The 22227-nt window shown below is 41.7% G+C and overlaps 1 protein-coding gene and 1 pseudogene across 5 annotated transcripts in view; both read right to left on the bottom strand.

Annotated features, from left to right (window-relative positions):
- Positions 1-21986, bottom strand: part of MLST8 (MTOR associated protein, LST8 homolog) — a 29641-nt gene extending 7655 nt beyond the window's left edge. The window contains exons 1-4 of one of the 5 annotated variants that reach the window (XM_043975931.1): positions 21742-21986; positions 21449-21526; positions 14204-14460; positions 1198-1472 (exon numbers count right to left, since the gene is read on the bottom strand). In XM_043975931.1, the coding sequence (XP_043831866.1) occupies positions 1198-1326 (129 nt within the window). In that variant the 5' untranslated portion in view covers positions 1327-1472; positions 14204-14460; positions 21449-21526; positions 21742-21986. The remainder of the gene's footprint in view (positions 1-1197; positions 1473-14203; positions 14461-21448; positions 21527-21741) is intronic. The other 4 variants (XM_043975932.1, XM_043975929.1, XM_043975933.1 and 1 more) reach the window with 4 other exon arrangements.
- LOC122753070 lies at positions 2661-3606 on the bottom strand (annotated as a pseudogene).
- Positions 21987-22227: the final 241 nt, after the last annotated feature.

The raw sequence follows: 22227 nt of genomic DNA, 5'->3' as shown, positions 1-22227 counted from the left end.
AAGCCAACTTTGTCCTATCTCTCCCACTACTCTCCCTCCTTCTGCCCTGCCTTCCTCTACCCATGCTGCTTTCACCTTCTTCTCTCCTCAGTCTCTTCAAATCTTTCAAGGCCCAATTCAAATCCCACTTCCTACAGGAAGCCCTCCTCCTCCAATTACTTTATATCAGTTGTTCTTTTTTTTTTTTTTTATTACAATGATACTTTTGGGGGCAGCTAGGTGGCGCAGTGGATAAAGCACTGGCCTTGGATTCAGTAGGACCTGGGTTCAAATCCAGACTTGGACACTTGACACTTACTAGCTGTGTGATCCTGGGCAAGTCACTTAACCCTCACTGCCCCACAAAAACAAAAACAAAAATTCTACAGTGATACTTTCAAAAGATTTATTTATTTATTTCTTTTTGGGCCGGGCAATGAGGGTTAAGTGACTTGCCTGAGGTCACACAGCTAGTAAGTGTCAAGTGTCTGAGGCCAGATTTGAACCTAGGTCCTCCTGAATCCAAAGCCGGTGCTTTATCCACTGCACCACCTAGCTGCCCCCTCCTCCTCCAACTACTGTAGTCCTCATCCTCAAGAGGCAATGTAGAGGAGGAGAAAGAGCACTGGATAGAGTCAGTGCTTAGCAAAGCATCTGGCACACAGTGGTTGCTCAATAAATGTCTACTGACTGATTGAGACTAACTCAATCCTAGTATTGCCTCTGCCATTAACTTGATATATCTCCTTGGATAAGTTAATTCCCCTCACTGGGCCTCAGTTTCCTTCTCTGTAAAATGAGAGGGCCGGATTGCATGATTCCCTTAGACCACCACCAAAAGTTAGATTTAGAGCCAGAAGGCAGCTCACATGTCACTGAGTCCAACTGCCTCATTTTATAAAGGAAGAAATTGAGGCACAGAGAGGTTAAGTGGCTTGCCTAGAATCACACAGCTCACAAATGTCTAAGGCAAGCTTCGATCTCATGTCTTCCCGACTCTGAGTCAATGTGTAGCTGCCTCAATCACACACTGTCTTACAGCAAGCACTCCCTGAGGTGGGAATGGCGTTTAGCTCTCCTATGGCTCCTCCGGTACCCCCTATCCCACACTAGCTGATCTGGCTCCAGAGGCTCAAGCTCTGGAATAACAACGGCCCCTATTCCACAGCCCAGGCCTGAGTCCCCAAACCTGGAAGGGTGCCCCACTCTGAAGGATACCGAGTCTTGGTGCTGCACTGTGCGGGTACATATCCCACTGTGTGCCTGCCAGAAGCGTACAGTGTGGTCATAGCCGGCTGTGGCGAGGATTACGGGGTCGCTGCCCACAGTGCCCTGGGAAGTGTTCATGATTAGACCATTCAAGAGAGAGGCTTGCAGAAGGTGACCACCCACGGGAGAGAGCAGTGGATCTGACGGGAGATAGTTCTCTCTGCAGACTACTAAAGGTGCCTGAAGGTGAGTTATTCAACAGATTGGAGCCTTGGTTTCCTCATCTGTAAAATGGAGAAAAGAATGATCATAATCCCTACCTCGCAGGGAAGTTGTGAGAAAAGGACTTTGTAAACTCTGAAACCCTCTATCAGTGTTACCGTTGTTATTCATATCCACATCTACAAGCTCTCACACGTGTTCATAAGCTTGGTGATTAGCTTAATTTATTTTATTTATTTAGCATTTTTTCCCCAAGTTACATGCAAAAACAAATTTTAACACTGATTTTTAAGTCTTTGTGTTCCAAATTCTCTTCCTCCCTCCCCCCACCCCACTTAAGAACTCAAGCCATTCAATATTAGTTATACAGTTATTAGTTTCAACTCATTCTTTTCTTTCATCCTTCACATCTGAGCAGTTAAAAATATCACTTGTGCAATATCTCTGTGCCCCTCTCCTACTACCTGTTCTACTGTCCCAACTAGTACAAGCCTGGAATACTGCAACAGGCCTTCTTCATATCCATTCTCTCCCCTCTCTAATCCATCCGAAGCTGCCGGAATCATCTTTCTCACACAAATTATGTCATTCATCATATCGAAAATATCCAGTGGTTCCCTATTGCCTACCAAAGGTTTTAATTTTAATTTTTTACATTTTGAACTTAACAAATACAAGATAAAATGAACATTTCCATATACACATATATAGTAGAACACATGTCTATAGTGTATATATACTACAATATATAGTAGAAGATGAAACTGAATCTCTATTATATAGTTTTTCTTTTCTTTTCTTTTGGGGCAGTGAGGGTTAAGTGACTTGCCCAGGGTCACACAGCTAGTAAGTGTCAAGGGTCTGAGGCCAGATTTGAACTCAGGTCTTCCTGAATCCAGGGCCAGTGCTTTATCCACTGCGCCACTAAGCTGCCCCTTTGTTTTTCTTTTAAAGTATATGATAGGATTCAGGAGGACCTGAGTTCAAATCTGACCTCAGACCCTTGACACTAGCTGTGTGACCCTGGGCAAATCACTTAACCCTCATAGCCCGGTGCCCCCCCCCCAAAGCTAGCATTTTGGGGGGCAGCTAGGTAACTGATTTAATCAGAAATGAGCAAGTAACTCTTAAATATTTAAACTATAACTCTTATTTGGATCATTCCTTATTTAAATAATCCATTTTGGGGGGAAAAAAGCCTGCTGGTAACATTGCAAATATACTTCACAGTCAAATCTTCTGCTGTCCCCTCAGTTGTACAAAGGCTCTGACTCTAAGGTGAGCCCCAGCCTGTGGCCTTCAGCATTAACTGGTCTTTTTTTTTTTTTAACTATAGCAAACAGCGTAAGCTTCACACAAGGCCTCAGGTTCTGTCTGAGGGTAGCCAAGTTCAGTTAAACTAGAACTGGTGACTTGTGTAGAAATTGAAACAACAGGATCCATCTGACATCTGCAACGTCAAAACGAGTACAAGAGGGACGGGATGTCCAAGCTAGAGTTATAGAAGTATTAAGATCATGCCACACTTTCTGACAAATTTTTTTTGTTGGGTTGTTTCAGTTGTGTTCGACTCTTTGTGACCCCATTTGGGGTTTTCTTGGCAAAGACACTGGAGTAGTTTGCCATTTCCTTCTCCAGTTCATTTTACAGATGAGGAAACTGAGACAAACAGGGCTAAGTGACTTGCCCAGGGTCGCACAGCTAGTAACTGTTTGAGGCTGGATTTGTACTCCAAAAGATGTCTTCCGGACTCCAAGTTCAGCACTCTATCCCCTGTGCCACCTAGCCACCCACTTCTGAAGAGAACCTCCAAATTTTGTTCCATCGCTGACATTAGTGTGCAGCTGGAAGGATCTAGCCCTGTAATCTCCAAAGTTATTCCTAGTCAACTTTGACTTGGCACTTTTAAAGGTCATCTGGTGACCAGCAAGCCAGCTTAAATAATAAAAAACAGCTGACCTGGGATTTGCTGCTCTAGCCAAACCAAAGTTAGCATTGCGGCCAAGGTGTATATATTGCTGTTTGCAAGCAAACTCTATTTAACTGCTTTTATTTCTTTCCTGAGTTTGATGAGAAGGTAGTGTCAGATGCCAAGCTCAAACCTTGGTGAATCTGGTCTGCTATAGAGATTTCAGTTCTAAGTGTTTTATCAATGTTCCATTTTTCTGTGAAAATAAGACCAGATTCACACCATTTATATTTGTTTTACAAAGTCCTCTTAACTTTACAGTTAGATGAAGCAGATAATAAGAATTCCATCCACTCCACTTAAAGACTTTGTTTTTGGGGGCAGCTGGGTGGCGCAGTGGATAAAACACTGGCCCTGGATTCAGGAGGACTTGAGTTCAGATCCAGCCTCAGCCACTTGACACTAGCTATGTGACCCTGGGCAAGTCACTTAACCCTCACTGCCCTGCAAAAAAAGAAAAAAAAAAAGAAAGACTTTGTTTTCACATCCAGTTTCACCAATAGCAAACTAAATCCTTTGTTGAAAATATTTCCGGCAATCTTGACAAGTTCAGCATATAATGGAAGAACACTCTCTGCCAAGGACAACATGGAAAAGCCCTAGGAGGGGGTGATCTGCTGGTCGTGGAAGGGTCACTTGATACAGTGGGGCATCTTTCTCCTGTGCTTTTTTTTTTTTTAAGTTTCAATGATCTTTTTTTTTGCAACCCTATTACTAACGTTCCTCTTCCAGGCAGCCCCTCCTCCTCAATTTGGGGGGGGGGTGGAGAGAGAGAAAGAAAAAGAAAACTCCAGTTAACAAATAAACAAAACAAAGTCCTGCACTGGCCATGGTCAAAACTGTAGGTCTCGTTCTGCATTTTGAGAACATCAGCTCACTCTCAGGAAATGAATCACATGTTTCATCATTGATAACCTGGAATTGTTTTTCACTGATAAGCATGAAGTCTTTCAAAGTTATTTTCTTCATAACATTACTAATGTTTAACTTGTTCTTTTGGTTCTGCTCATTTTACTCTGTATCAGTTCATATAAGTCTTCCCAGGTTCCCTGTCTGAGGGTAGCCGACTTCAGTTAAACTAGAACTGGTGACTTGTGTAGAAACTGAAACAACGAGATCCATCTGACATTAGCTGCATTTTGTCATATTATATTCGTCTATCATAATTTGTACCGCTATTCCCCAACTGATGAGCAGCCCCTTAGTTTCCTGTTCTTTGCCACCAAAAAAAGAGCTGCTTCAAATATATTTGTGTATTTTCCTCTTTCTTTGATTTCTTTGGGATACAGGCCCATGTCAGTACGTATGTAGTTTAGTGACTTTCGGGGCCCAGTTCCAAATTGCTTTCCAGAACAGCTAGATCGATTCACAGCTCTACCAACAGTGCATTAATGTGCCTGTTTTCCCATCGCTCCTCCAAGAACTGCCATTTTCCTCATTTCTACCTTTGCCAATTTTTTAACACACTGTTGTTGATAGCTTAGATTTCTTCCTCTGAAAACTGCCCACTCATATTTGACAATTTATCTACAAGGGGAAGACTCCTGGTCTTATACATTCAAACGAGTTCTTTGTATATCTTGAGCATGAGACCATCCTCCTAATACAGCTCAAGACTCTTTAGCCTAGCATTCAAGGATCTCTCTAATACAGTGCCACCTAACCTCCTCAGATGTGTTTTACTCTTCTCCAAACATGCTACCATCTCATCAAAATGAACTCATCTTTACCCCTTGTGTCCTTCCTGAACCCCCTCACCCCTCTGCTTTTGTTCATATTGGCCCCTATGCTGGGATCCTCCTCCCCTTTTTTCTTCTTCTCCATCCCTTAAAGTACAAATCAAATAACATACCTCATATCCCCTGATCAGTAACAGCCTTCCTTCCCAGAACTCATCCTGCATTTTGTATGCCACCCTTGGCTTCTACTGTTGCTGTTACTGTTGCTGCAGTGAGGGGTGAGGGGTGAGAGAGGCTCCTCGTCTGACAGCTTCAAGTTTTCCTGCCATCATTAGGTGTAACCCAGGAGGGTACATAGATGACATGTGGGTCCGCCCCAGAAAGCAACAATCACTGGAACTCCTAGCTCTGTGCTGGGGCCCCCAGCATCCAACATGGTGCTTTATACATACTGGGTGATTTCCCAGAGTCGTGATTTCATGTGTGTGTGTTCTTCCTCTGAGGCAAACAACCATTTAATGCACTAGCAGGCAGCTAGTTGGGTTAAAGATATTCATCGGATTCTATCCAATAAACATTTATTAAACGCCTACCATGTGTAAATCCCTCAGGTAGGTACTAGAAATACAAAGACAACTACTAAAGCAGTCCCTGCCCTCAGGAAGCTTACATTCTACTGCAATGGTGTGTGTGTGTAGCTACAACATGTACATAGATAAGTAAATACTCAGCAATATGAGAGAGAGAGCACCTACAGCTGGGAGAATGAGAAAAGACTGTGCAGAGGAGGTAGCACCTAAGGTGAACCCTAAAGGGAGATAAGGATTCTGAAAGGCAGGGATAAGGAAAGATTCCATTCAACTAGTACAAAGACATGGAGAAATGAACACATGAGACATGAAGAGAAGAGCTCTGAGCTGTATTAGGACCCCCTCATAACCAAGACAGGAGTTCGCTTCGGCTGGGATGGAGAATGTATGAAGAGGAGTAACATGCAATCAGACTGGAAATGCTGGCTAGAGAGAGATCATGGAGAGCCTTCACCACCAGGAGTTTGTATCTTTTCCTCAAGGAAATAGAGGGCCCCTGAAGATTTCTGAGCAGGGGAGTGACACGGTCAGGCCTGTGCTTTAGCGGGATTATTCTGGCAGCTGTGTGGTAGATGGAGTGGTAAGGGCAGAGGCTAGCATCAGGAAAACCACTTAGGAGGCTATTACAAAGGCCCAGGCAGGAACAACCAAATGTATGCAGAGAAGTTGTTGGACACAAGAGAAGAAAGAACTGGAGGTAGAATTAAAAGGATGATAGGATCACAGCTTTAGAATGAGAGGGACTTCAAAAACCATCTTTACAGATGAGGTAACCAAGACTCTTGGTGGTTAAGTGACTGGCCCAAGGTTGCTGACACGTGAAGTAAGCATCATAGATGAGCTCTGAACACACACTGCCTGATTCTAGAACCAGTATGCTTTCCACTAAAAGAGTGCCACTGCTTATAAATGCAGTGTGAGGAAGAGGAGAAGTTGCAAACTCTGGTACCAGGAGTAGGAGAAACCTCACACAAGAAAAAGGGAAGTTCAATGTAACAAAGCATATAAGACTTATGTAAACACAATTACAAAACACTCTTAAAAGTTAAAAAAAAAGCAATTTAAATATTTGGGAGGGATACTCAATACTGATGGTTGGGCCACATCAATATGACATTGATGTACTACCTAAATGAACTTACATGATTAGGGTGACACCAAACTACCAAGGAGATACTCCATTGAGCTAGGCAAAATCATAACAAAGTTAATTTGGAGGAGTAAAAGGCCTAGAATCTCAAGGAAAAAAATGAAAACATTAGGAAAGAAGGGAGAATAGCAATTTTGTCACTCAAATTAGGTAACAATCATCAAAACCATTTGGAAGTGCTTATGAGACAGAAAAATTTATTAGTGTGATGGACTAGCTAAGGAAGAATCAGAAGCAATCCGACTCAATAACTTAGTGTTCAACAGACACAACAAGGTAAATTACTTTAGGTTACTAGGTGGTCTAGTAGCCCCACCACTATTGGAGTCAGGAAGCTCTGAGTTTAAATCTTGCTTTGGCCACAGCTGCATAACTGAGGAGGTAATTTAATAGTTATCTCATCTGTAAAATGGGGATAATAATAGCACCTTCCTCAAAGGATTATTATGAGGATCAAATGAGATACCGTATATGAAGTACTGTGCAAATTTTACATTACCATATAAATGTTAGTGATGATTATTATTACAACTTGGAGAAACAACTCTGTAATTGACAAAAACTGCTGACATGGGGCTTAGGATAAGTCAGAAGAAGTTTCTCCTGTGAGAAGCAAAACCAAAGATGACCAGATAACAGGACAAACATATCAAGGAATCAAGGGACTATTACCGTTTAGCCTGGCCAACCAGATATCAGGACAGATACATCTAAGAAGTAAGGGGAGGGGCAGCTAGATGGCGCAGTGGATAGAGCACTGGCCCTGGAGTCAGGAGTACCTGAGTTCAAATCCAGCCTCAGACACTTAACACTTACTGGCTGTGTGACCCTGGGCAAGTCACTTAACCCCAATTGCCTCACCAAAAAAAAAAAAAAAGAAGTAAGGGGAGATAAAATTCTATAGCAGGAAAGTGTAGCTACTACCTGACTAGAGCAGAGTTAGGAGACAGAGATAACCTCAGAGGTCAGGAGCATCAGTCCAAATCTAAAATTCCCCTGACTCTCAGGAATATGACAAGCATCCAAGCGTTCCCTACCCCACCCCAAAAAGGAACTTTCCATTTTCAGGTGGACATCCCATCTATTCTCTATAAAAGCTTTTGCCTTTCTTCTGTTCCGGGAAGAGAATGTTATCTGAGCCCTCCTCTCCAGGGGTGAAGTCTTTGACTTATCCCTGGGTCACTTTCTTTAGTGCCAAATAAAAGACCATTTTAATTCTAATTGGACAGTATGAGAGAGTGTAATTCTTTACATAGGGATACCTAAGGACCCCCATTCCCCTAGTGACACTGCTAAACATACACACACACACACACACACACACACACACACACACACCCACACACCCTAAAAGCCAGTTTGGCAGAAATGAGACTAACATCACAAACCACAATAATGCCCAAATGGATATGTAACTTGAATGTTAAAGGACATGTCATAATTTCTTTTTTTTTGGTGGAGCAATGGGGCTTAAGCGACTTGCCCAGGGTCACACAGCTAGTAACTGTCAAGTATCTGAGGCTGGATTTGAATTCAGGTCCTCCTAAATCCAGGGCTGGTGCTTTAGCCATTGCACCACCTAGATGCCCCCCATAATTTTTTTTTTAAAGAAATAGATAAGGTACCTTTCATAGCACTGTTTAGGGGAAGAGTTCTTAACCAAAAAAGGGTCAAAGATGATCACAAAAGATACATTTTTATCACACAAAATTGAAGAGCTTTTGGTCAAACAAAATAAATGGATCTAGGATAAGAAGGGAAGCTACTGATTGGGTAAAAAAAAGCTTTTCATCAAATGTTTCTCATTAGGGTCTGATATCTAAGATATATGAGGAACTAACACAAATGTGTTAGGGTCAAGAATTATTTTTTAATAGGTAAGTGGTTAAAGGACATAAACAGTTCTCAAAATAATTGCAAACTATTAATTTTTTTTTTTTTTAGTGAGGCAACTGGGGTTAAGCGACTTGCCCAGGGTCACACAGCTAGTAAGTATTAAGTGTCTGAGGCCAGATTTGAACTCAGGTACTCCTGAATCCAGGGCCGGTGCTCTATCCACTGCGCCATCTAGCTGCCCCGCAAACTATTGATAATCACATGAAAGATTACTCCAAATTACGACTAATAAGAGAAAATGCAAATTGAAACAACTCTTAAGTTTCATCTCAATGGCAAACTGGCAAAGATGACAAAAGATGGGAACACTCAATTCTGGAGGGGCTATGGAAAGCCAAGAACACTAATACATTGTTGAAAGAGTTATAAATTGGTCTAGTCATCCTGGAAAGGAATTTGGAATTGTCCTAAGAATGTGAATAAAATGTGCACACCTTTGAGCCAGAGCACCTACTGCTGAACATATATCCCAAGAAGGTCAGAGACAGAGAGGAAGGAACCGTATATACTAACATATTTAGAGCATCACATTTTGTGGTAGAAAAGAATTGGAAATAAAGTAGGTAGCCATCCATTGGAGAATGGCTAAACAAATGGTTACATGAATGTAATGGAATGTTATTGTACCCAAGGAACTATGGGAAGACATGTGAACTGATATAAAATGAACAAAGCAGAACCAGTAAAACAATACAGACAATAACTACAAGGCAAATGAAAAGAACAACAAAACAACTGAAACTGAATGCTGTGAAATTATAATAATCAGTTTGGCCCCAAAGAAGAGATATGATAAAGAACCTCTCTCCCTTCTTTGCAAAGGCAGCAAGTTATGGGTATAGAACACTACAAATAATGCCAGACTCTTTCAATGTGCCTGTTAATTCTGCTGAAGTTTTATCCCTTTCTTTTTATTCTTTGTTATATAGTATGTCTCTCTAGGACAGGTAGAGGGGAGTAATACATGAGGAAATACAGGTGATGTAAAAACAAAATGTATTCATTGTTACTTATTTAAATGAAAATTAATCCAATGAAACTGAATGCTGAGTAATCATAATGATCAAGTTTGGCCAAGTGAAAAAGAGGTGAGAAAAAGAATTTCTTTTTCTTCTTTGCATAGGAAGAGCAACATGAATATGGAACTTGATTCTACTGATGTGTTGGTTTCTTCCTTTTTTTTTTTTTCCCCCATTACAAAGGATTGCTTCCTGGGTAGGGTACTGGGGAAGGATGTATTCAGAAATAAAAGTCATATAGGAGGGGGCAGCTAGGTGGCGCAGTGGATAGAGCACCGGCCCTGGATTCAGAAGGACCTGAGTTCAAATCCGACCTCAGACACTTGACACTTACTAGCTGTGTGACCCTGGGCAAGTCACTTAACCCCCACTGCCCCACAAAAAACAAACAAACAAAAAACAGAACAAAAAGTCATATAGGAACAAAAGGTAGCAATGGGAAATTTTTTTTTACAGAAATAAGGAAGTTTAGAAGAAAAGTGCAATTAGGAAAAGGAAGATAACCAATTGTGCTTTGGGCATGTTGAATTTGAGATGCCAGTAGGGCATCCAGACTCAAATGGACAGCAGGCAGCCAGAACAGAGTTCAAAAGAGATATCAGAGCTAAATATCTAGACTGGAAAGTTATCTGTGAAGAGCTGATGACTGAATACTTTGAATAGAAGGGTAAGTACAGAGATAGAAGAGACTCAAGAACTAAATGATACCCACACTTAGGAGGTGGGACATGTACTACAAGAAGCTTAACAAATGTCTGCTAAATTGAGTGATCAAGGGGGCAGCTGGGTGGCGCAGTGGGTAAAGCACCGTCCCTGGATTCAGGAGGACCTGAGTTCAAATTTGGCCTCAGACACTTGACACTAGCTGTGTGACCCTGGGCAAGTCACTTAACCCTCAGTGCCCCACCCAAAAAAAAAAAGGAGTAATGGAGAAAAGGAAACTGATTAGTTTGGCAGGTGTGGGGAGACCTAGGAGAGAACTTTGTTATAGAAATGAAGGGAAGCACAAGTATTCCTAGCCTTGTCCCTCACTTCTCAAGGAATGAATGAATGAATGAGATCATCAACTCCTGTGTTATGGAAACCAAAGGAGGAGAAGGGAGTGGGTGAAGCTAACAATGTTTAAAAAAAAAAAAGCAGAAAAAGTCAAATAGGATGAACATTGAGAGAAACCTGTCAAATTTGACAGGTAAGAGATCACTGATAACCTTGGAAATTATAGTTTCTTTTTTTTTTGGGGGGGGGCACGGCAGTGAGGGTTAAGTGACTTGCCCAGGGTCACACAGCTAGTAAGTGTCAAGTGTCTGAGGCTGGATTTGAACTCAGGTCCTCCTGAATCCAGGGCCGTTGCTTTATCCACTGCCCCACTTAGCTGCCCCCAGAAATAATAGTTTCAGTAAAAGGTCGATTGTGAAGCCAGATGGCAACGGGCTGAAAAAGGAGCACAGTTGAGGAAATGAGTGTAGATGTCTTTTTCTAGGAGTTTATATTTAAAAGAAGATACAGAATGAAAGTTTGAGGGGGTGGCAGCATCTAGTGAAGTTTTTTATTTAGAAGAGACTGATGAGGGAGAAGGGGTGCAGAGGGGTAAATTCCCAGACGAAACAAGGAGAGATGTAAATAAATAGAAAAACTGGCCATTACAAAGTTAAGGGCCCCATCTTCCTAAGAGACTAGAGCAAGGAGAGAATGGGAGGAAACAAGGGGTTTGGTGATGTAACCCAGGGAAGAAGTTCATCTGGTTTTTCCTACTGCCTCTAGGATCAAAACCAAATTTCTCTTTGGGCACTTTGAAACCTTCACAAAAAGGCTCCAGGTCCCTTTCCAGATTTATTACATCCTCATCATGCACTCTGTTGCAAGTTGCCCCTTTCACACAAGACAGCCCACCTCTCCCATCTGTGCCTTTTCGTGGGCTATCCTTTCCACATCTGTACCTCTCTGAATCCCTAGCTTCCTTGTAACCTCGGTCAAACATCTCCTATGACATCAAGCTTTTCCCAGAGCCCTCTTGTGCCTCTTCTTGACTCCCAGGAAGTTACCTTGGATTGATTTTGTATATATTTTAAATCCACAGATATGTGTATATGGTGTTAGTTTCCATCAAATGTGAACTCCTTGAGTTCAAGGGCAAAAACTATTTCATTTGTACCCCTCTCCCCTAATCTGCTGCCTGGGATAAATTATAGATTTAATAAAAGCTGATTAAGTGATAAGGGAGACTGTGATGGACAATTATTTCTGTAAAACAGGAGCTGGGGTCCTCTCTTGAAAAGGACAGGGGAAAGGGCAGCATGAGTTTAAGGAGGAAAGAGAAAAGTTTGGGACAGCCTCAATGGGGAAAGCAATCCCAAATCAGTCAGGAAAGAATAAAAAGACTCCTATGTAGCAATGAGGACCAGTGGAGATTAGGTTATATATATATATATATATATATATATATATATATATACACACACATACACACACACACATATGTGTGTATATATATACATATATATACATATATATATATACATATACATACATACATACACACATACATATATATATATATATATATATACTGAGTGAGGCAATTGTGGTTAAGTGACTTGCCCAGGGTCACACAGCTAGTAAGTGTCAAGTGTCTGAGGCTGGATTTGAATTCAGGTTCTCCTGAATCCAGGGCCAGTGCTTTATCCACTGCATCACCTAGCTGCCTCAGGTAATATAAATTTGCTATAGACCCAGGTGGTGCTTGTACAATTTCCTCTACTGACATTTAGCAGTGAGTTAAGCAAAATACAGGATTGTGGGGATGACCCAAGGCTAAAGTTTGGCAAGTCACGAGTGGCAACAGGATAAGAGAGCAAAGCATCCAAATATATAAGATAGTGATAGTTCAACTGCCTAACTGTACAGATGAGATTTCAAAGGGGAAGAAGGAGGGAAAGCACTGTTATTGTCCTTTGATCTGTGCAAAGTCACCAGCCCCACTTTCGCCTCCAGAGCCATCTGCGTCCAGTGGCAAGATATATATCAGAACAACTTGAGATGGCCCCAGATGTCTGAGGCAATTGGGGTTAAGTGACTTGCCCAGGGTCACACAGCTAGTGAGTGCCTGAGGTGAGATTTGAACTTAGGTCCTCCCAACTTCAGGGCCAGTGCTCTATCTACTCTACCACCTAGCTGCCCAAGTCCATCAGTGATGGAAAGAACAGGGAGAGGTAAAGAGGCTCAGAGGTCACAGTGAAGGCAAAGATCAGATTTAGGAGGAATGATGCAAAAATAGAGATGACATAATGGGAAATTATTATTAGAAAAAGGAATATCCAAGTAGCAATTCATGGGTTAAGGTGAGATTGAGAGAATGTCTACTCCAGTGAATAGAAGAGGTGAAGATGCAAGTCAAGTCAGTTGAAGAGGTGGATGAAATAGAAGTTCAATGTGTTTCATGAGATATAAACACATTTACTGAAGTACCCAAGTATGAAGGAAAGAACTGGAAAGGAAAGGACAACCATGAGTAGTTACTGAATTCCTTGAGAAGGGAAGAATTAGCCGGAGAATAGTAAATACATGCAGCAAGGATCTGGACAAAATGATATAGATGGATTAAGTTAATCTTACAGGAGGAAAGTTTGCCAAGTAATGGCAGTGGAGGGAAGGTCAAGAAGTAATACTAAAAAGCAAGAAGTATACCTACACTTGTGTCCCATTCTGTTAGGATACATGAGAGAAGTATTCAGGAAAGAGAGGCTGCCAGAGATAATATCCTCTGGAAGGAGCCAGGATCCTATGAGTACAAGATGATGGAAAGTGTGTGGGAGGAAAGGTCTATGGGGAAGAGAACTTTGTTAGTGATAGCACAGGGGTTTTAGGAAGCACAGTAGAAATGGAGGGCAGGGGGGCAGCTGGGTGGCACAGTGGATAAAACACTGGCCCTGGATTCGGGAGGACCTGAGTTCAAATCCAGCCTCAGACACTTGACATTAGCTGTGTGACCCTGGGCAAGTCACTTAACCCTCATTGCCCCGCTAAATAAATAAATAAATGGAGAGCAGAGGTTAATGACCAGGAAAGGGGAAGACTAAGGTGAATGGGATAGAACTAGGGAAGAGAGTTTTTACTTTATCAGACAGTGGTTTTGATTTTGGAGAGGAAGAGATGAAAGTCTGTTCAACAAAGGATGTAAGAAGTAACAGCTAGATAGAATTTCCACTCTATAGCTTCTTGTGATGACAAAGGACGACATCTGACTCTTCTCTCTCTCTTTTTTTTTTTAACGGGGCAATGGGGTTAAGTGACTTGCCCAGGGTCACACAGCTAGTAAGTGTCAAGTGTCTGAGGCTGGATTTGAACTCAGGAACTCCTGAATCCAGAGCCAGTGCTTTATCCACTGCGCCACCTAGCCGCCCCGATCTGACTCTTCTCAGTCTTCAAACACCAGGAAAGAATGGAGTTGAGAAAGAAAAGAGATGAGGTTAGGCACCTGGGTCAGTAAATACCTGCTGCTTGAGTGCCCAGGTGAGCTTGGTGCCAGTTCCTTTGCCTCGCTCCAAGATAACAGATGATGAACATCCAGAAGATAATCTGCTTGTGGACAATGTACTTGCTTCTTGTCTCACCTGTTATCTGTGGCCCTGGGGGTGAGAGGTCAAGCTTTTTGGCGTGTGATGCTTCAGAGGTCTAAGGTGGTGTTGCTTTTCTCAGATGAAGCAGAAGGGAGGTTCCCTAGACAAGGATGAATCCAGATCCAAGTGACCTGTAATGAAAGTGTGGATGGCTCAATGCCATCACATCCTCCTTACTGGGAAAGCTGCTTGAAATACCCATCAGGTGGCTTTCTGTTCTATAAACCCATAATCCAAGACTGACCAGTACATCAAAGCACTTAATGAAAGGAAAGTACAAAATCTGGTTGGGAACTGAGCCCTGCCAATGACTGCCTGTCCACAGACAAGGAGAGTTACTAATATACAAATATCAGACATACTACCCACTGCCTTTGCTTAGTTTTGGCCACTTAAAAAACATACTCAACACCCACAGTCGGAAGGATGGAAAATGAGGGGAGGTGAGAAATCACAAACAAAATCTGCCATGGGGTATCCAACCTCACATATGTTTATTAAGTGCCTATTATGTACAAAGCACCGTGCTAGGTACTAGAGATGAAAAGGCAGGAGAAAACTGGACAGTCTCTCCCCCAAAAGGTTTATATTCTAGAGTAAAGCTTCTTAAACTCTGGGTTGCAACCCCATATGGGGTTGTGTAACCGAATGTGGGAGTCACAGAAAATTTGGCAACAGTAAAAGGTTATGCATATGTATTTTATATACCTATATACCCAGGGTTGTGTAAAAATTTCTCGGGTGAAAAGGGGTCACAAATGGAAAAAGTTTAAGAATTCTAGGGCATGATTAAAAATACAAATACAAAATTAAAAATAAAAATACAAAAATAAGTAAAAGCTAATTTGAGAAGAAGGGAGAGCACACTAACAGCTGGGAGAATGAGGGAAGGCTTCTCAGAGGGTGTGGTAAGTAAATTGAACCCAGAAGGTTCACGATAAGCAGAGTGGAGGAAAGAATGCATTCTAGGTACTGAGAAATGGGGATTTAAGAGATGGAATGCTATGTAGGAATGCTATAGAGCCCGGCTTGGCTCAAAATAGTCCAGTCTGGCTCAAATGCAGACTATGTGAATGGGAGTAATATATAATAAGTCTGTTTGGAGCTGGTCTGCAGAGGGCTTTAAAAGCCAGGCAGAGATGTTTCTATATTATCCTAAAGTCAACAGGGAACCAGTGAAGATACGTGAATCCAGAAGAGACAAATGGTCAGATCTCTGCCTTAGACAGCTCTGTGGAAGATGGACTGGGGAGAGGAGAAACTGTAGGTGGGGAGACCAATTAGGAGGCTGATACAATAATTCAGATGAGGGCTGATGAGAATCTGAACTAGGGTGGTAGCCATCTGAAGAGAGGGAAAGAGATGAATATGAAACATGAAATGATGTATAGGTTAAACTGATAAGATTTGGCAATTGATCAACTGTGGTGGTTGAGAAGAATCAAGGATGCCTCTAAAGTTATAAACCTAGATGAATGGAAAGCTGATGCCTTAACAAAATGATGGAAGGTGTGGTTAGGTGCTTAATGATTCAAACGGCAGAGGTGCTTTTCTCAGATGTTGAGGTGAAGTGTGTTGAGGTGTGTTGAATTCGAGATGCTAAACAGGACATCAAGATGGACACAGTAGACAGACAACTTTAATGTAAGCCTAGAGTTAAAAGGAGAGATTCGGGCTAGATATATACATCTGGGAATGATCTATTTTGAGACAATTGGCTAAGTAGGAACCAATGAAATCCCCAAAATAGAGAATATAGAGACAGATGGGAAGGGCATACAGCATTGAGGTGCTCTGCTTATATAGCATGAGAGATGTGGGATGATCCAGTGAAGAAAACTGAGAAGGGCAGATAAGAGGACAAAAAGTCAAGAACAGTCATGGGAACTGAGAGGAGAGTGTCCACAGGACTGGGGAGTGAAATGTATCAAAAGCTACAGAGAGGTCCAACAAGACAGGGATGCAGAAAATGCCATGACCATAACCATTTAGGAAATCAATTAATTCAAGAGAAATTTCAGCAGAGGGAGGATTCCTGAGCCAGACCACAAGTGGTTGACAAATGAGTGGGAGGTGAAGAAGTGGAGGAAAAATCTAAAGAAGGTTTTTTTAAGGATGGGGAAGACATAGGCCTATGGGCTTAGAGCACCTGGGGCCCATGCCATGCTTAGGTATCAGAGGAGGACTTAAGAAGAGGCTTTACACAATTCCTCATTTGTAAGATGAGGGTGTTCAGTAGTTTCCTAGCTTTAATTTTAGCAGTTGCCTCTAGGATAAAATAGAAAATGGCTTTTCAGGCTCTCCACAATCTAGCTTTGAACTACTTTTGTATTATCACTCCTTTTAGATGGAACTACATCTCAACCCTCGTACCTGGGCAAATTAGACCAGTTTTTCCTTAAAAAGGTATTGAGGTCATGTACAAAAATATTTATAGCTGCTCTTTACGTGGTAGCAAGGAATTGGAAGTTGAGGGGGTGCCCATCAATTGGGGAATGGCTGGACAAGTTGTGGTATATGAATACAATGGAATACTATTGTGCTGTAAGAAATGATGAGCAGGAAGAGTTCAGAGAAACCTGGAGGGTCTTACGTGAGCTGATGATGAGTGAGATGAGCAGAACCAGAAGAACATTGTACACAGTATCATCAACATTGAGTGTTGACCTACTGTGACGGACTATATTCTTCTCACCAATGCAATGGTACAGAAGAGTTCCAGGGAACTCATGATAGAAGAGGATCTCCAAATCCAAGGAAAAAAAAGAAAGAAAGAACTGTGGAGTATAGATGCTGATTGAACCATATTATTTCTTTTGTTTTGGGTGCTATTGTTTTTTTTCTATTTTGAGGTTTTGCATCACTGCTCTGATTCTTTCTCTTGTAACAGGATTAATGCAGAAATAGGATTAATGTTATTATGTGTATATATATATGTGTGTGTATATATATATATATATATGTATATGTATAGAGATATATAGATATAACCTATATCAGATTACCTGCTGTCTAGGGGAGGGGGGAGGGAGAAAAATCTGAAATTGTAAAGCATGTATAAACAAAAGTTGAGAACTATCTTTACATGTAACGGAAAAAATAAAATACCTCATACATTAAAAAAAAAAAAAGGTATTGAGGTCCAGGAGGGTTTCAGGGCCCAGGATGGGAGTGGGACCTGCCCATATTCAGTTGGTGGAGGTGGTGGTGGGCTGTGAACAGAAATTTGTGAGATACCTGTGAATTCTCTGAGTCCACTGCTCCTAAGTGTAAAGGAGCCTAAGGAGCAATACCAAGTTAGTCATGGATTACCCACTTCAGTTCCGTTACTATGGAGTCTGTTCATTCTCAGAAGAGCACTGTAAATACATATTGATTGCTAAATGTGGATGGTGGTTAGAGATACAGGAAAAGAGAAGAAAATAACAAAAGACAGGTGGAAGGGGTTAAATAAAACTAAAGCAAAGAGAGTATTTCAAAAGGTTAGGATAGTCGAATTCATAGAGTAAAGAAGAAAATACCTAACAAGGATATAGAGCACTGCAACTTCGGAAATTGACCACTTTAAGCACAAGGTTTTTTTTGCTCAGAAACTTTCCTGAGGTACCTCAGGAAATTATCATTTGGGAGGACTTTACCGATAACATTATTGATGAAATGCAAAAGTGGTCTAGATTATGGTGGACAGAGTCAGCATGAAGTATCTTAGAGAAGTAAAACTGAGTTTTACAATCTGTCTTGAGAGAAAGAAAGAGAAAAAACTTTTAAAATTAACTGTAAATAATATAAAATACTTGGGAGTCTACCTGCCAAGACAAACCCATGAACTATATGAACCCAATTATAAAACACTTCACACAAAAAAGTCATAGCTGAACAATTGGAAAAATATTAATTGCTCAAGGGGAGTCTTCCCCATCCTTAAAATGACAATTCTATCTAAATTAATTTACTTATTCAGTGCCATAACAAACTACAACAAACTATTTTATAGAGATAGAAAAAATCATAACAAAATTCATCTGGAAGAACAAAAGAACAAGACTATCAAGGGAATTCATGAAAACAAATGTGAAGGAAGGCGGCAGGGCCATACCAGATCTCAAACAGTATTATAAAGCGGCAATCATCAAAACTATTTGGTACCGGCTAAGAATTGGAGTGACGGATCAGTAGAATAGAGTAATTACACAAGACTTAGTAGTAAATGACCATAGTAATCTAGTGTTTGATAAACTCAAAGACCCCAGCTTTTGGGACAAGAATTCACTATTTGACAAAAACTGCTAGGAAAACTGGAAAACAATATGGCAGAAACTAGGTATAGACCAACATCTTATACCATATACCACGATAAAATCAAAATGGGTACGTAATGTAAATATAAACAATGAGACCATAAACAAATTAGGAGAGCAAGGAACAATTTACAGATCTATGGAAAAGGGAAGAATTTATGACCAAACACAAGATAGAATTACTAGATATAAAATGAACAATTTTGATTATATTAAATTAAAAAGGGTTTGCACAAACGAAACAAATGCAAACAAGATTAGAAAGCAGGAAGCTAGAAAATAATTAATAAAGGCCTCATTTCTCAACTATATAGAAAACTGAGTCAAATTTACAAGAATACATGTCATTCCCCAATTGATAAATCGTCAAAGGATAGGAACAAGCAGTTTTCAGACAAAACAAAGCTATTTATAGTTATATAAAAAATGCTCTAAATCACTATTGATTAGAGAAATGTCAACTAAAACAACTCTGAGGTGCCACCTCATACCTCTCAGAATGCCTAATATAACAAAAAAAAGGAAAATGATAAATGTTGGAGGGGAGGGGGGGAAAATTAGGATACTGATGCACTGTTGGTGGAGTTGTGAAATGATCCAATCATTCTGGAGACCAATTTAGAACTTACGCCCAATACCACTAGTATATCCATATCCCAAAGAGATTTAAAAAAAGGGGGGGAAGACCCAATTGTACAAAAATATTTATAGCAGCTTTTTGTAGTGGCAAAGAATTGAAAATTGAGGGGATGCTCATTAACTGGGGAGTGACTGAACAAGTTATGGTATATGATTGTAATGGGATACTACTGTGCTATAAGAAATGATTAGCAGGCTGATTTCAGAAAAACCTGGAAAGACTTATATGAAATGATATGAACTTATGAATTAATGCAAAATGAAGTGAGCAAAACAAGAACAATGATTCCTTTTTTCAGACTGTTGAAAAAAATGCTATAAATGCAAAAAGTCAATACTGTATTAAATATGTGCATTTGGAAGTGTGTGCTTTGCTTGTACAGTTGTAAATAATCAGAACATATAAAAAGGTAACCTAAAGAAAAATCTGATAAAAATTATTGATATATTACAGCTGTTGAGCTGGATGTAGATAAACTAAATGTGGTTTGAGTATTAAAACAAAACAAAACAGTGATTCAAGATAATTCTGAAGGACTCATGACAAAAAATGCTCCATCTCCAGACTTGATAGGCTAAAAGGAACAAAGGCTCAGGCTGCTAACTTGGCTTCCTCATTGCCTGAGGACAAAACAGCAGGAGAAACTTCAGGTGTTCTTTTACATCTGGCTGGTGGAAAAAATTATTGACAACTCTGATGAGAACTTTATTTAGTTGAATCAACAAAAGATGTCTTCCATGCCTAATTTTACTGAGTATCCTGCAGCTAGGGAAGGACAGGAACAGACACGTACTATGTGCCAGGTACTTGCTAAGTGCTTTTTACAAATACCATTTCAGTTGAACCTCACAACAAAACCTAGGAGGTAGGTGCTATTATTATCCTCATTTTATAATATCAAGTGACTTGCTTACCCAGGGTCACACAGCCAATAAGTGTCTGAGGCCATATTTGAACTATGATCTTCCTGACTCCAGATCCAGCTTCCTATCCACTCTTGTCAATTGCTAAATGATCTGAGTGTTTTTTCCTGCTCTTCACAGAACTTAGCTTATTACTTAGCACAAGGTGCTTAAAAAATGTTAACTGACTGACTGTCCAATTTTGTTTCAATACTGAACCTGAACTATAGTTCTGACCAGAGCAGAATACTCTTCACATACACTCTGTTTCAATCATACTGGAATAATAGCTATTTCTCCAAAATGACAGCCCATCTTCAGTGTCCAGGTTTATAAAAGCTGTTACCCATCCCTATATAACATGCTCCCTTCTCATCTCCACATCTCAGAATCTTTAATCCCCTAGTGGCCAAGACTCTGGTGAAGACTGCATTTAAACAGGTTAGACATGGGATGCCAAACAGTTCCCATACTTCGAGCCTTTCCACCACGTGCTCTATGCTCCCTAACTCTGTGAAGGCAGAAGGTCTTTGATGTCGGCATTGCAGAAAATAGGTACTGAACAACCCAATTCAGTATTAAGCACCTACTAAGTGCTGTGTATACAGATATCCATTCCAACAACCATACGTTAAGCTTCTACAATGTGCAAGGGACTGCCAGTACCTACAGAAAATGGCCCAGGTCCTGCCTTCAGAGGGCCTGAAACCTAGGTTTTTGTGGTTGTTTTTAGGGACACCAACCAGAACAAGTGTTTACATGCATAGATCTTTGTTGAATGAATGAAGCCGTTCCTGAAGCACCTCTTCTGGCTTCCAGAAGGTCGGACCCACTGTCAAAGGTTAAAGAGGATGTCCCCTTTTCACCCACCCGGCGCACAAGGGACGAAGTGGGGTAGGAGAACCTCAGCTGTCAGCCCTGCAGCCCACATTCGGACCGCACGGGGGCAGCCACCGCCTGCCAGGCCAGGGAGTGGCGCAGTTACGCGAGGCGCAGGCGCACGTCCTGAGACCCCGGGGGGAGGGGGGAGGGGGAGAGCGGTGGAGAAGAGACGGGCGGCGGGGATTAAGCCTCTGCCGCCACGGCCGCCATGGCGCATGCTCAGCTCGACATAGTCGAGCCGGCGGGGCGGGGGATTTTAGCATTGGGAGCCACCTTAGGTTCTGTCCCAATCCCGGGTCCGTGGAGTTTCGCCGGCTCCCCAAACCTTCCCCCCTACCCCATACCACCGCTCAGTCGGCCTCCCGAGCCCCCTGCCGCAAGGACCCTAGAACCGTACCTCACTCACACAAGGATCCCCACTCCACCAGGGCTCAGGACGGCCAGGAGAGTCGGAACGAATCGATGGGTAGCGAACCTGAGCATAGAGTCATCGATTGAATTCTTTTAGCTCTCGGACGAAACCAAGGGAAAGGAGGGGGAGAGAAGCTAGAAGAGACCATAGTTCGGCGTAGGGGGGGTAGGAACCACTTGTCTTTTTAGAAAAGAACCCCTGAGGGCTGTCTTTCTGCATCTCATTTGCATATTGAAGGAGCGGGCAGTCATCCAGCCCTTCTGGCCCTACCTAATTACCTTTTCTCATTTCTCTGCCTTCTCGACCATCTTCTCCTGGGTGGTCATACACCTCCCTGGGAGTTCGTGGAGCTGCTTGCCCTTGCTTTTCCTCCCACCTGAGGGGGATCCCCAGCAGCGTGCAGCGGAAAATGAGAGCATGTGACCTTGGACAGGCAATGGGCTTGACCACACGCACTACAAAACGATGTTATCTAATCTCAGCTGGGCTTTTCTTTAAGCCTTTGCTCCTTCCTAATGGATGCTTTCTAGCACTCCCGCACTGCATTGGATCCAGATCTCTTTTCTCCTCCCACTGCAGCCTTCCCCCCCCCCCCCCCCAGCCAAGGACCTGGCATCATACTTTAGTGGAGAAATTAAATTAAGGCAATATGTTATGAGCTCTCTCTTCTCCCCTCTCTACATCATTCAGCCTTTAACATACCACCCCCCCAACACACACATACCTCCCTCCCCCTTTATACCAATCTCAGATGAAGGTCAACC

Source organism: Dromiciops gliroides, chromosome 1 (genome assembly GCF_019393635.1).
Source record: "Dromiciops gliroides isolate mDroGli1 chromosome 1, mDroGli1.pri, whole genome shotgun sequence".
Taxonomy (NCBI): Eukaryota; Metazoa; Chordata; class Mammalia; order Microbiotheria; family Microbiotheriidae; genus Dromiciops; species Dromiciops gliroides.
Note: the sequence above shows the minus strand (reverse complement) of the source record. Positions and strands in the feature narration are given on the sequence as shown.